The 15135-nt window shown below is 38.7% G+C and overlaps 1 protein-coding gene across 1 annotated transcript in view; it reads left to right on the top strand.

Moving 5' to 3' along the window:
- PPP2R5C (protein phosphatase 2 regulatory subunit B'gamma) overlaps positions 1–15135 on the top strand; it is an 85472-nt gene that overhangs the window by 12115 nt on the left and 58222 nt on the right. Inside the window, exon 3 of the mRNA XM_074149643.1 lies at positions 7928–8087. Within this exon, the coding sequence (XP_074005744.1) occupies positions 7928–8087 (160 nt within the window). The remainder of the gene's footprint in view (positions 1–7927; positions 8088–15135) is intronic.

Here is a 15135-nt window from a genome sequence, read left to right as displayed (position 1 = left end):
TGTTCCCAGGCACAGCAGAGTATGATCATAAGCAGTACAGCAAGCAGCAAAAGCAAAAATCAGCCACTAAAGAGCACTAGACTCTAACATACAGGAAGGCAAGCAAGACCCGTGGCAAGCACAGAAACCTGCTGATTGATGGCTAAACAGCAGTAACAGCTGTAGGTTTGATCTAGCACATCCCAGTCAAACCTGTTGTTATCTCAAACCCTTTGAGTCCCACCTTTTGCACCAAAAAGGAGTGTTGTGGTTTAACCCCCACTGGCAACTAAGCACTGTGCAATAGCTCGCTCACTCCTCACCCCAGTGGGATGGGGGAGAGAATCAGAAGGGTAAAAGTGAGAGAAGTTGTGCATTAAGATAAAGGCAGTTTAATAGGTAAAGCTGTGCGTGCAAGCAAAGCAAAACAAGGAATTCATTCACTACTTCCCATCGGCAGGCAGGTGTTCAGCCATCTCCAAGAAAGCAGGGCCCATCACGTGTAACGGTTACTTTTGTGCCAGTTATGACACAAAAAGCTGTAACTCTGGCTTTCCTTCCCCTTCCCCCAGCTTTATAAGCTGAGCATAGTGTCATTTGGTCAGTTGGGGTCAGCTGTCCTGGCTGCGTCCCAACCTCTTGTGCACTCCCAGCCGGATGAATATTATCAACACTGTTTTCGGCACAAATCCAATACATAGCCCCATACTAGCTATTATGAAGAAAATTAACTCTATCCTAGCCAAAACCAGCACAGTGAAGTACCGGGTGCTCACTGATGGTGGTGCTTCAGCAAACACAGAACAGCAGGAATCCACTTACAGTCTGACCTTGGGCACCCGATCATCTTTGCTAAAACTGCACAGGCTCAGGCTGCAGATCTGATCTCTGACTGAAAGGAATCAAATGTCAGTTTGTTCCTGGAGTAAACTAGTTTAAAAAAAAATAAGTTTACAAGGAGGAAATGGAAACTAAGCTTTATGCTACTGATATTTAACAATGAATGTAAAATTACAGTGCAAGAATGTCAAGGATGCAGTACACCAAGCTGAGACATCTTTAGCAATCATCAGGATTGGTTTGATGTGTTGTAAGTCAAGTGTGTTGCACAAAGCTGTGATGATACCATTCTTCAGAAGATAAAATTTGAGCCATGTGTTTCAATAGCTAACAGGAAACACAAGCGATGCTTTGTGTCATGAAAAATAAACACCAGCAAGAGCTTCAGCAAGTTGTAGATCAATCTTTTAAAATGATCTGTTACTGTAAAACTTGCCGTGGGCACCCCTCCACAGTGAAAAAGGCCAGGTGACCTTCACTGCTCGTAGGGAGCTTCCCAGTCACTGATGCAATTCAACAAACTCCATGTTGTCTCTGACAAAACACTGATGGAACTCCATAGTTAAACATCAAGAATAGCCAGCAGTAACATTGCCATATGTATATGCAAAATCACAGTTGCTAAACAAGTACCACAACATGTCAGTGAGTGCTGATTACAGTGTGCTAAAATATATAAACTTTGTCATCATCACCCTGTTGAAAAGTTAATCTTTTTGTTTATCATTGTGATAAACACAAAGCTTTAGGATGCAGCTTTTGCTATCTTACCAAATAAAAACATAATAAGTTATGGTGAGACACTGGATAGTACAGTGGTAGTATCTTAACTGCTGAGAGAATCTCAAATGATAATAAATGTACTTGCTAGGGAGGCAGCTGCAAAGATATCAAATGCAGGTAGCATTCTGCAAAATTATTTTACTGAGGAAAAACAATAGAAATCTAAATTGCATTCTGTGTGAAACCAATCAAAGCCTTCAGCACCATAAGCTGTATCTCCAGAGGCTCCTTCATAAGTTGTTCAAACGATCTTGTGGCGGTGAAACTTGTGCATGATAATGGCATAGTAGCAAGAATGTTCAACAAAGTGAGAAACTCAGAACCTGTTGCCATCCAGAATGGTACCAGCAAGCATGTTGTTTCCCTGCTGTTTTTAACTGGGTTGTTTATGGATCAGTGCCCCTTTCTGGGTGTCTAGATGGTTAAGAATCTATATCATGCTTTGTATGGTTTGTACTGACTCTCTGTAGATTGAAAATGCTGACGTTAAAGATCATAGCTATGGTCCATAAGTTGCTCCATAAGAACTCCTTACCAGTGGTTGGGCACTACTTGCTTGAACGAGAATTACTGCAGACTGTGTGCATAGCTCTGTCAGGCCATATCTTTGATACCATAATAACAAGAGTTGAGCGAGTCCAGCGGAGGGCCACAAAGCTGATGCGAGGGCTGGAGCACCTCTCCTATGAAAACAGGCTGAGAGAGTTGGGTTGTTCAGCCTGCAGAAGAGAAGTCTCCAGGAAGACCTTATACCAGCCTTCCAGTACTTCAAGGGGGCCTACAGGAGAGGTGGGGAGGGACTTTTCATGAGGGAGTGGAGCAATAGGACAAGGGTAATGGTTTTAAACTAAAAGAAGGTAGATTTAGATTAGATCTTAGGAAGAAATTCTTTACTGTGAGGGTGTTGAGACACTGGAACAGGTTGCCCAGAGCAGCTGTGGATGCCCCATCCCTGGAGGTGTTCAAGACCAGGCTGGATGGGGCTTTGAGCAACCTGTTCTAGTGGGAGGTGTCCCTGCCCGTGGCAGGGGAGTTGGAATTAGGTGGTCTTTTAAGATCCCTTCCAATCCAAACGATTCTATGATTCTGATGATGTCCTGTTGGATGTGTAACTGGTGGTGTTAACAACACAGCATTGAAATCAGCTAACAAATACTGCTCTCCTGATAGCGTGCTGTCTTGAACAACTTGTCTTGGTCTCAACTGCTAATCTAACACCACCAGCCCACCTCCTGCAGGTATGCTGTGGATATGTTTACCAGGTTGGTGGCTACTGGGCCATATGCCAGATCTGATCTGTGCCTGTTTCCACCCCCAAAACAGAGCAGTAAATAAAGACCTGCAAAGTGAAGAGTTCTGCTGCAGAGTTCAAGATTCCTGGAGTGTTCAGAGATTTTCAGACTACTCTGAAGTTACTGCAGAAGGGAAAAACTTCATGGAAGGCTCTTAACTGCTCTCCACCCATTTTGACTCCTTGATCTGTGATTTCAGTTACATTTAACATCTCAGCGTAATTACATTGATTATGCATTGGGCCTCAACCTCTTTAGATTATTTTGATTATATGCCGAGCCCTCACACAGCTTTGAAAATGAACTTCTAAGTGTCCCTTTCATGTTTTCTCATGTTCTTTGTTTAGTTTCAGTAAACTGTGTTTCAATTTCACTGTACGTATATTTTAGATACAATCCAGAATGCTTTCAAAGCCCCTTCTGAGGCTGCCTTGGCAAGAAATGAGCTCTTCTGGGTGCTATAGATCAGACATCTGTTTATCTTAGTGAAAAATAAATCCATGGAGGCTACTTCCTATACCAAAAGGAAAAGAAGGAAGGGATTAATTCTGCATTAATATAAGCGTTCTCCCTCTGTTCTCACATTCAAACTAATGATTCTTGTAAAAAGTGTTCTGTGCTTTTTGTTCTGTGTACTTGCATTTCACAGGGAATCTTAATCAGTGTTAATTGGTACAAGGTTCACATTTCCAGATTTTGTAGTCCAGAGTTTTTAATCAGAGTTCTTGCTGGTGCGTGGCCTGCTGCTGCCATCCTGGGATGGTGTACACACTGGTATAAACTTGAATTCAGTGGTGATACTCATTAGAGGGAACTAATTTGCAGATTAGTCTTAGACTGGCCTGGATCAAGAAACATCATATTATAGGGTGCTGCCTAGCACCAAGAAACACCATATAGGGTGTTGTCTGGCACTATGTTTTCTGCAGGCAGAGGGAGAGAATCTCTCTTGCCTTTTGCTCAGGAGGTGATCTGATTTTGCCACTGGTAAACCACCCAATTTTTTTAATCTTGAATGACATGTGCATCCAGGTGATTTTATTGTCATATTCAAATCCTTAATCTGCTCTGAGCAGTTTATCTTAGAAAGCAGTGTGAAAGCTCCCTGCATCATTCTAGAGTTGACCTTACTCTAGGCTTGGCTTGGAAGGATTGAGGTCCTTGTGGAGGATCTAGGTTTGATTTTGTGGAGCAGAAGGCTTTGTGGATTTTGTTCTAATTCAGTTATTAGTGAGTGAGCTTTGAAAGGTAAGGTCAGACGGAGTTGTTCTGGTTGCCCATGTTTGGTCAAGGTAGCTTGAATACCAGTTTTTTGAGAGACTGTTAGAAAGGGAAGAATAGGGTCTTCTGAAAGACTTGCTGACATACATAGTAAGCAGGGTGGACCCTGCATGCAGATCCCAGTACTCTCTGTCTTAGGTGGCTGGCCAAAAATAAAAGCTGGTATGTGGGCTGTCTGATGATAGATTTAATTTAAAAAGAAAAATTGGCAGTGTCTGTAGGTGTGCTTGGTCTACTAATATATTTCTTTCCCTGGTCACAAATTTAGTGTTGTGCTCTGATCTATACGTGTCTGTGTACAAGTTGGGTACATGAAGGATCCAACTTTTCTCAAAACGGTGATGTTAAGACAAGGAAGGTCCCACATCTTGCTTGATGCAGGAGGACTCAAGGAAAGAAGAGATGCAAGGACTATATATCTTGAACTGTTGTGACTAGCAAGAAACCTTCTCTCCTCCCTGCCATTCACAATCTTGAATTCGTTTTAAGCTTATTCAAGGGATCTGGGGAACACAAACTCCTGATTGTCGTAATTTTCATAAAGTATGTAAAGCTCTAGCTTTTAAAAACTAAATTGCTTAGGAAACCTGAGGGTTATGTTTTAATTACAATCTCAAGAAACACATTCTCGATCGGACATGTTTTTGGAATAATTTGTACATATTCTTAGGGGTTTATCAGCACTTTTGGAATTGAATGTGTCTGAGTATATAAACATTTGGTTCGGAGGGAGCTGTTTGCTAAAACAAGGGGAAGAATAGGAATTTCCCATTCTAGTCAGAGGAAGAGAATTGATAAAATGTATGTGTAGTTTGACTGTTCTGCTGTCAGATAAGTTGAATTGTTCACTGATGTAGCAGAATGTCCATCAGTTATTCTCAGGAGCTGTGGTTTCTGAAGTAGTCTGGTTTGTTACTGGGAGGAAGAAGCTGAGCTTGGCTCTTCGATCTGAACTGATGAGCACTGTAGCTTCATAAAAAGTTAAGTATGTTACCTTGAAATCTTTAGCAAATGAATACACAGATTTGTTAGTCTGAATTTGTTTTCTTTTTAGAGGGATGGTTGAGATTGCTGAGCTGTGTGTCTTAAGTTGACTTAACTCACTTTCTCCAGGTGCCCTTCTATCCAAGGGTTGGTTATCTGCAGGCTCTGGAAGCCAATTGTCTTGTGGTAGCACCATAGTGCCACTTGTAGAGGTCGTTGGGTACAGCTGTGTAGTGTAGTATTCAAATAATAATGAACTGGAAACTGTTTTGGCAGCTTTCTGGTATGTGCTGGCTGAATGACTGGAGCATGATTGAAAAGCAGGAATGATCGTAGTTGATGGTGGAAGGGAGGAAGAAATCTGTTGGATAAATTGGCCAGTGATTCAGGGCTAGAATTACACTGGAGTCATCACTGCAAGCTGGGAAGTTGCCATAGCAACAAAAGATGCTTTCTCACAACATTTCTAATTAGAAATGTTATCCCTGCTCTTAAATAACCACTTTTGGCTAATTTTAGAATTTATCTGCAATTTAGAATACTTGGTTCCCTGAGGTGGGTGTTACCTTAGGATACCGTAGTGTGCACATGTGTGCAGGCACAGGTGAGCACTTGTTAATACAAAATTGAGAATTTGTTTGGGAATAGAGGAAGCAGGAAAGCGGTTTTTCCTGTTCCAAGTAATGAACAAAAAACAGGTGGCAGTGGAAGATAGCCAGTTCAGAAAAACACCATTAGGCTCAAGCACAGTATTGAAAGTATAGAAACCTGTGCCGTCATAGTGTTTATAATGCATCTTAATTAGCTTTTGTTGCTTAGTAGATGGTAAGTCATTGCTTCCTAATTTTTAGTGCTGTTTTTTTGTCTGTTTAGTCTATTCGTATTTTTATTTGGAATGTTTTTTTTTAACTTGAATTGATTAATAGAATTTACCTTGCAGATCACTTGCATTTCAGCAAAAAGGTCTTTAAGCATTCAGTGAAACTGAAAAATAAAAACGTGAAATAGTCTGAAAAATGCAATGTAACAGGTATTACTTGCACGTAGATGCTTTTAACTTGCAAAGGTATACCATTTTTACTGAAAAAAGTTCTATAGTATTTTTGGTAACTTAAGACTTCTGGTGTTCAGTATATTGTCTCCCCTTGTTCTATAAGGCTGTAAGGGTTTTTTGCTATTGCAATATTAAATTCGCAAAATGGTAACCTTAAATGTGTTCAATGAAAACTAAATGTTGCTTTCAGTCATATCTTTGATACGTTAAGTACTGCATGTATAATATAACACAATTGTTAATTGTGTCTTGAAGCACATACATTTCTCTCCCAGTTATGCTACTAGAACAAAATTTGTATAAAATTACTGTCTTAGAGACTAAAGGTAGATAAATTCATGTATGGTCACATTTCCATGTGTGCTGAATGTGTACACCCCGGACTGTATGGACATTGCTGATAAATAAGCTATTCTGGAAATTCTTTGTAGAACATGAAGAAAAGTGGTTTCTGTTGTTTTGGCCATATCCTTGCGAATATGCCATTGGTGTTATTTCATACAGGAATGAAACAATGCTTTCGTATCTATTGTACTTAACAAAACTCTAACTAAATCCATTCAAACTGCCAAAGTAGCATCATTACAACTTGATTTCCATCCTGAATCCCATTCCCATCTGATCTTTTTTTTCCTATTTCTTATCACATGGGCACTTCCTGAAAAGGATAATATGGTATTTCCTGTAAGAGAAAAGTGCCAAGGTATATTTTCAGATGTATGTGCTTCAGTGTAAAATAGTTTGCAAATTTGAAAGGCTTCTACAGCAGATTAAGGTCCTGTAAAACGAATTACAATACTTACAGTAAGATTTCCTGCTCAGCTGTTTCTATATTCTTAGTGTAGGTCACTCTTAGATGTTTTGTCATTCGTGTAAAGAACGTCATGAAATTATTCATATGTAAAAAGTTAACTATTGCCTACCTTAAACCTGCTTTTCGTACTTCAAAAAAGGAATGAGAAAGGCAGCATCACAAGTTCTGACAGGCTTTTGTTAATGATGCATTTTATTCAACTTGAGAGAGCACACTGTCAAGTGAAGGCTGGGAAATAACAGCAGGCTGGAAACCTATAGGTGGGAACCATATTTCAGGTTTTATGTTATTTTCTTCATAGAGAGGTACAGTGACAATCTGATAAGGACTATTACAGTAAAAGTAACTTGCTCTGAGTAGGCAGTAAACTGCTCAAATCTTCGTGTCTGTTTTAGAAGCTGCTGAAGCTACTACAATAAGAGTCGCTCCTTTATATCAAAGCCTGAATGTCCCAGCCAAGCTTAGGACTCTAGCAGTGAGGCACAGGACAAACAAGCAGTGAAAGGTTCACCTGCTGTAAATAGATAAGGTCCTGCGATCCCTTTGAAGCTGAAGTTAGACAGCCAAATATCTTGGAGACCTGGAATTCTCAGGGAAAAGGCGAGAGTAGCTGAGGAACTATGTTACTTGAAAATTTCTTTTCAGTTGGCTGGTAGCTTCTAATAAATGGGCTAGTGAATGTAGCAAGATGATCTTTTCCCATCCATATGAGAGTTATGCTACAGAAATGAACGCTGAAAAGAGGGAACAGAAGAATAGGTAGCTGTGCCTTCAGAGGATGAATAGAGCAATTTGATTAAAAGCTTATTTTGCTTAATTTATTTCTGTAACAAAAGTAATTTTAGAAGAATTTCTCTCAAGTTCAGCAGCAATTAACTGTTTTAATTTCTTTTTAAACAGGTGTCAAACAAAAAGTCAAACAGCACTCCTCCCCCAGCACAACTATCTAAAATCAAAGTACCAGCACCACAGACAGTACTGAAGAAGGAAAAGCGGCAGAGTTCTTCAAGGTTTAACGTTAGCAATAACAGGGAGCTTCAAAAACTGCCAGCTTTAAAAGGTATGTCTTTCTAAATTAGAATGACTCTTGTGGGGGATCTTGGGCATGAGGCAGAGAAGCATCTCAATTATCATACTTATTATATCTGGAAAACCTACATTATATATCAAATACACACATGTGCAAACTTGCACATACTCATACGCTCAAACACACTGGGTGGTTTTTTTCTTTTCTTTCATTCCTTATGTGAGGACTTCCAGTGTGTTGCCTTCTTGGCAATCAGTATAAGAAATACCTAAGTTTCTTCAAGCCAGAAATGTCTATGTGAAAGTATATTCACTCATCTCACATGAAAGCAGAATATTTGGGCTCTCTATGTAAAACATCAGCCACCTGTCCTCAGTGCAGCATGCTCAAACCCTACTTTGTACTAAAACATCTCTTAGCATTGTGAGAAGACCTTGTCTATCACTATTTATTGGCTTGATTTTCCTGAGCATGAGTCAAGCGGTGTGGCATCTTTTTAATGACTATAAATTTTTCCTTGTCGATTTTAAGGCTTTGTGATCTTTTAGAATTATACGTACTGCCATCTTTGATAAAAAGATGATGACAATTGATGCATCTTCTCTTACTAACAGAGCTTTCATCATCTTTATTTTAGCTACTGTCTGTTGTGTAGATACGTGTTTGCATGGTGCGCTCATGGTAGCTTGTTGTATTGTTAGGGTAGAATTTTCAGGTGTGATCAGATGCACTGATCTATTGCTTATGAGCAACTGATTTGCTATGAAGTTTTATTTAAAAACAAACAAACAAAATTGTTTTGAAGTGTGATACATACTGCTTTCAAGTGTCCAAGTTGGCAGTGAAAGCCTAGTAGATTGCTGAAATGTTGAGTAGTACTATTGTAGGCAATGTGGAAACGTCCTTTTTTCCTCCAGTCATTGTTTTCTTGATATATTGCATTAACGTTTCTTGAAAATAAGAAAGTCAGCTTCTCAGCCCGTGTGAATTATCCTGCTTTTCATACAGATCAAATTAGACTGCAACGCTCTTCTCAGCACACAGACATCGCTTTTACAAAAAGAATGTGAAATACTGTCCATCGTGTTAGTATAGCAGTCCATATACGAGATGCTGCTTCAAATTTTTCAAGACTTAACTGCTGTTTATTGAATTATTGAATTTCAATCTATTTTATTAAATTTGTAAATAAGAATACTTAGCACTGCAGATTATGAATTATGTGTCCTGTCTTTTAAACTGACGTAGTAGGTTTATGCACAAGCTGTCACATCCAGGGTGTGACATAAGCACATGACACTGAATTAAAGTAGTGATTTTTATAAGAAGTTATGTATACAGTTTCATTGCCTGGCATAACCTTTTGTTCAAAGACTCATCCACAAAGAAAAATGTTTTGTTACTTGGTCTAGAACCTACATCTTGCCCTGTTTTAAATAGTATGTTTCTGGTAGTGCCAGGGACTGTCAGCTCAGGGAGACCAGAAGTGAGCATTCAATTAGAAGCAGAGTGGAGAGTGAGTTAGAAATGAGAAAAATGAGTGCACATGGGAGAGCGGGAAAGTAATCCATCTTACAGCGGGTGGGGTGAAGTTTCAGGTCTGTTTCCACCTTGGTTGTGTTGCACTTTAAACTGGTCGGCCAGTGAAGGGCAGAAGAGTGCCCTGCTTGGACTTGGGGCGAGGGGGGAAGCAAGTCTTAAAAACTGTGTAAGGCATGTTCTGAAAGTGTTGTAGCATTTTTGACGCAATGTACCTAGATGTGAAGAAATGGTAGAAGTATTGTTGTGCGTATGAGTTATATTTGCCTTTCAGTCTGCCGTCACTCCTCCTGCTCTCAGGTGAAATGAAAGCAAAGACCTTGAGCTTGTTGCTGGTAGGTGTCTGATGCTGTGTGTGTGTCTCCAGGCTGTCGAGGGTCAAACTTTGTTATGAAACACTGGTGCAATTGCTGATATAGTGATGGGTAGTAGTTACTCCCTTTGCCAATAAAGCTATGTCCATTCTAATGGATCACAGCGAGTGTCTGTATAGCTGCTGTGCTCACTGCACGTGCTCGCTCATGACTTAATTGCCACCTATTAGGGTTGCAGAGAATGTTGTTAGCCAGTCACCCCGTTCTCCTAATGTGTACATAGATACGTGACTTGATGTGCATTCAGTGGGTCAAGTGAAGCTGGGAAACTTCCTTTTTGGACAGCTTGAAGTGTGTTGTTTAATGTCTGTGTCTGGACAGGAGTTGAAGCGAACTGACAGGCTGTAATTTAAAGGGCTGAAAGGATTAAGGCGGGTCTGATTTTTATGAAGCACTGGGAAGAATGTAGCGTTCCTTCAGGTTAGCTGTGTTTAACCGGCTTCCAGCTTTCAAACTCCAGTTATTTGTAAAGGGTGGCTGTATTTCTATGGCTACAGTACCTGGGAAACCTTTCTTCTATCTGTAGCAGACCAAGAGATTTTCCTCATAAATGTTGGGCGTGCTGTACTGTGTGGTGCGATGTACTTGACTCAACATATAGAATGGGGTTATCTTGAAGGTCTTGTGGTGTTGCAGAGGTAACCACCTTGCTTTGGTGCCATAGAGCTGGAGTTGAGATCAGCAGATCATTTGAAAGAGGGGGAAGGGAATGGAGGAGCTGCCGAAGCGGGTTTTCATCAAGGTTTCTTACTCAGGAAATACTTTGCTTTTTAATCTGAAATAGTCTCAATTTTTGATCTCCAGCCACATTGCGAACTTTCTCTTGGGCGTTGCACAAAAGTGCTGATGATAGGCTTCCGGAAATACCAGCCTATTTGCCCTGGTGACTGGTATTAGTGTGGTATGATTTATATTCATTGGAGCAGCTTGTGATTAACATTGCACACCCTCAGTTTATTCAGGAAATGGAGGAGCAGGATAGCTCAGATAATGCGAAAAGAAAAGGAAATAAATTATGAGGTAAGAGGTTCTAAGAATAGAGATGAACACAGAAAAGAGAAGTGTCTGATGCAATTGGTTTGTGGAGCATCGAGATCCGTATATTAGCAAAGCTGCAACCGGTGAAGCTTCCTGCAGCACAGCGCAATGTGACCTGATTTAATTCGGGTAGAACAGGTAGCTTGTCTGCCCACAGATAACCCAGAAGTATCTCTGGAGAAATGCCTTCAGAACTGTGTCAAACTTCTTCAAACGATCGTACCAATTTCCACCAAATAAGAAAAATTCTGTGCCAACGAACTTGCGTTATGTTAATTTCTGCTTATCCGGTTCTTCTTGTTAGCTAACATTTGTGGTACAGGTATTTCAGTTACACAAAGTTGATTTTTGTTTCTAGTTGTTTATTGGGAAAAAATTACTTATTGGCTTTAAAGGTATGTTTCTCTTATGATTTGAAAACTTCCAGATTACTGCTTTGTTTATGTAAAATAGAAATGGCAAAGGATGTTTCAGCCTTCAGAAACTTAACAGTTTCTTCATTTTTGCTTTCTTAAGAAAATAGTTTATAACTTAGGATATATTGAAATTGTTTACAAATTTAGGAATGTATTCTGTATGAGGTAAACAGCATAAGTTTACCACATGACTCCTTAATAAATATATTTTAAAAGTACCATGTCTGAGTTTGTATGTACCAGACCACTGTCACACTGCAGTAGTTTGTGTTCTTTGCAACTGCCCACTTCAACTTTATGCAAGAAGCTTGAATTCATTGTTACATTATGGATAATTTTTTCATGGTTAATTAGCAAATAATTCCACAGTGTCTGTGATTTTAGTTTGTTGTGTGTTGGCATTTACTTCTGAAGGTCATTTTCACTTTAGTTCTTGAGTTTAGGTTACTCCTATGAACTTCTGACACCCAAGTACATTATATACTGGAAAAAGCTGTAGAGCTTGAAGATGTGATGTATATGTGCTACTCATCTAGCTGTGTTCGTTCAATTTTGAAATGAAACATTTGAGTGGGTTGTGCTTGTTGCTTGTGCGCTTGGTGGCTATAATAATAGATTTTTACTTCAGCTCTCATGGAGTTAGTATCCAATGACCATTGTACAGATCAAGTCTCTAAAACTTTAAATAAAAGAAATGACCTGGGTTTAATGATGAGGGAAAGGAAAGATATTTTCTTTTGTTTTTCTTTTTTAATGAGATAATTGCATTTGCTTCCCGATCTAGCTGCCTTTTTTTCCCCCCTTCTCTTACACACATATTAAGAAAACTTTGCCACACAAACATTTGAAAATTCTTTAAGCTTAATGTACTATCTAAACCATTAGGAGATTAGACAATGTTTTCTGAATTTTCCCTGAAATGTTTTTTGTAACCTTTTTTTTTTTTTTCAATTAAATCATACAATTCTGTTTTTCCTCTCTGATTTCACTGAGTTGTCCCTTACCACATAAGAGTAGTGGGCAAGTGTCGGCATCTGCAGGACTGAGGTTGCTGGATTTACTGAGTAATTGACCAAGATCAAAAAGGAACAAAAGAATATAACAGCCAGCAGTATGGCATTTTATAACTGATTAACTAGCAACCCAAATGTTAATGTGTTTCACTTCTATTCAAGACTATTAATACAGAAAAGAAAAATTTAAGTTTATTGATTTGAAAATGTACATGTTATTAAAAATGAGAATTTAAATTAATAAGAATTTATCATTTTAGTATAGTTCCATTACAGGTTGACAGTATTTTTTTTTCCCATGGTACAGTCTTGCTAGTTATGTGTTTCTGAGATGCTCTCTTGCCCATTATGTACATTTAGTTTATATGCGACAAGGGATTTTTAACAGTACAAGCAGGTGAGCGTACTTGTACATATTATTTTGCGAGGACGTGCTGATTTTAGTAAACGGTGTAAATGTGCAGCGTTTAGAGGTAACTGCTGTACAAAGTGGTGAGCTTTTTAAGAATGTGCTCTGAATCCCTTCAAATACGTAAGAGAATGTTGCAATGAGAATTCTTCAATACAATATTAAGATGCCCTGACTGGGATAAAAGGTATTATACACTATCAGATGTGATTGTGTCACAAATCTAACTTTAACCTGCAAGTAATATTCATTAAAAGGTAATGTTCTCTGTCAGTCCTAGAATAACAAATTTGAAAAAGTAAAAAAAAGTCAGTGCTCCTTAATATTCTGAAGTGTTGCAAAATTTCACAATGAACATGTGTTAGTCATGCATATGTAAATTGGAGCATGATTCAGAAATATGCTTTTTTGTAGCATTTCTCTGTATATATGTTTTTTAGAGCTGGGTAGAATCCTTTTATAGCCTTATAGAGGATTCCTGTGATGCCAATGTCATGGTTTTGTTCGTGGGTTTGGGGTTGGGGTTTTGTTTTCTTTTTTAGATAAAAGTGAATGTTGTTTTAATGTAATCTTAAAGACGGCAATTGCAATTCAGCTTTTATTTTCAAATACAGTTCCTAATATATTTAGAGAATTAGTGTACCTCTTGGATTTTTGGTCTCGAAAATGTGGGTGCAATATTCTTATGAAGGTATATATCGAGGTAGGAAGAAATGAGCTACGTTGACAGATGTGGACATAGATACTAACTTTTAGTGCTGAGAAGTAGAGAATATGGAATACTGTGCTGTTTTCTTAATGTAGAATAACTGCATATGAGGTGATTAAACAGATTCTGGCATTTCGTTGTTGAAGACCTTGCCGTGCATGTTGATCAGCCCTGGTTTTGACCTTCTGGTGGAGATGTCTGTTTCTGACTTAGCATGATTTCAACATTAAAAGTACTATTACTCATATCTACTTAAAAAAAAAAAATTGAGTAATGAACATGACAGATAATAGAGGTGCCATTTTTCTGAGCACATTTCATGCAGAGTGCATGGTTGGGGTTTTTTTTGTTGTTTTTTTTTTTTTTTTCAAGCAGAGACTTTACAGGTATGCCAAATTCTGGGTCTGTTCTGTGCAAGAGGAGAACGTCAGAGTGGTGTCTCGACTTGTCAGCCTGTGATACAGGACTGATAAGGACGCAAGCGCTATTAAAGCTTTCTTAATGTCTTTAAGTCAGAAATGGCTGTCTAGGAGATAGCTCTGTTTTCATCGTCTGTACAATATTAAAGTCTGATGAATCAAGATTGCAGAAGAGGTGATTCCAGTTTAAGATTCTGATACTTTAAAAAAAAACCACAATTGGACAAAATTTTCATTGATAAAACTGTTGTAACCATAAGGAAGGATGAAAAAGTGAGAATTTCTCAAGAGGTCAAAAATGGAAGGTTGTTGTGTGTTTCTCTCAACTGTAGAGTACGGATAAGTAGGCAAAGCAGATATCAAAGTAAATTAAAAAGCAAATAAAGTATTGTTCTCTGTGCTGTAAAGAAATTCAACCACAATGGTAATTTCCACAAAGTCATATCAGGGTAAGTTCACACTCAAGCACTGTGTGTTACCTGTTCATTTAAAACTGCTGTCTGTTTTTGTGATACAAAAGAGACTGACTGGATGTATGCAATATAATTGAATTTATAGGAATCAGCCATAATGGACTACGTTGAGGTTTTGAGGAGCACTTTTCTTATAAGCTGTTGAGACTGGAGATCTCAATGTTTAATGTCACTTTCATCACATAAACCTACCCCTGCCATTTGTGAATTAGGTGGAGAACAAAGGTGCAGTACTTTGGCCTTTCCAGTTTAAGTGCGCTCATGGCAATTAAGGAATTTTGTCCAGCTGCAAGGTGGTAGCATCACCGTTTAGCTAAAAGTATTTTATGCAAAGTAAGATGGTAGGTTAAAGAAGATAATGCTACTAAAAAAGATAATTTTCCCTGAGACATAATGCATTTAAAAGGCAAACCACTGAAGCAAAACAAAATAATTCTCACACAAAACATCCATGAATACCATTTTGTGAAACATATGATGTTCTTCTCCCTTGTATACGAACTACGTTGGACTAACTCAGTGTGTTAAGTGTTATCCTTCTGGTCCTGGCTGCATTCATGTTTTTATAGTATTTTTGGCAGCCCAATATCGTATTGAATTTATTGAAATAAAAAGTCCATGAAGGAAAATATTGCAGAAGCTCGCTGTTTCCTGCATCAGTATGGTTAGGTGTCAGTGAGTGTATGCA

Source organism: Numenius arquata, chromosome 6 (genome assembly GCF_964106895.1).
Source record: "Numenius arquata chromosome 6, bNumArq3.hap1.1, whole genome shotgun sequence".
In the NCBI taxonomy this organism is placed as follows: domain Eukaryota; kingdom Metazoa; phylum Chordata; class Aves; order Charadriiformes; family Scolopacidae; genus Numenius; species Numenius arquata.
The sequence above is the reverse complement of the archived record's forward strand: the minus strand, read 5'-3'. Positions and strand labels throughout refer to the sequence as shown.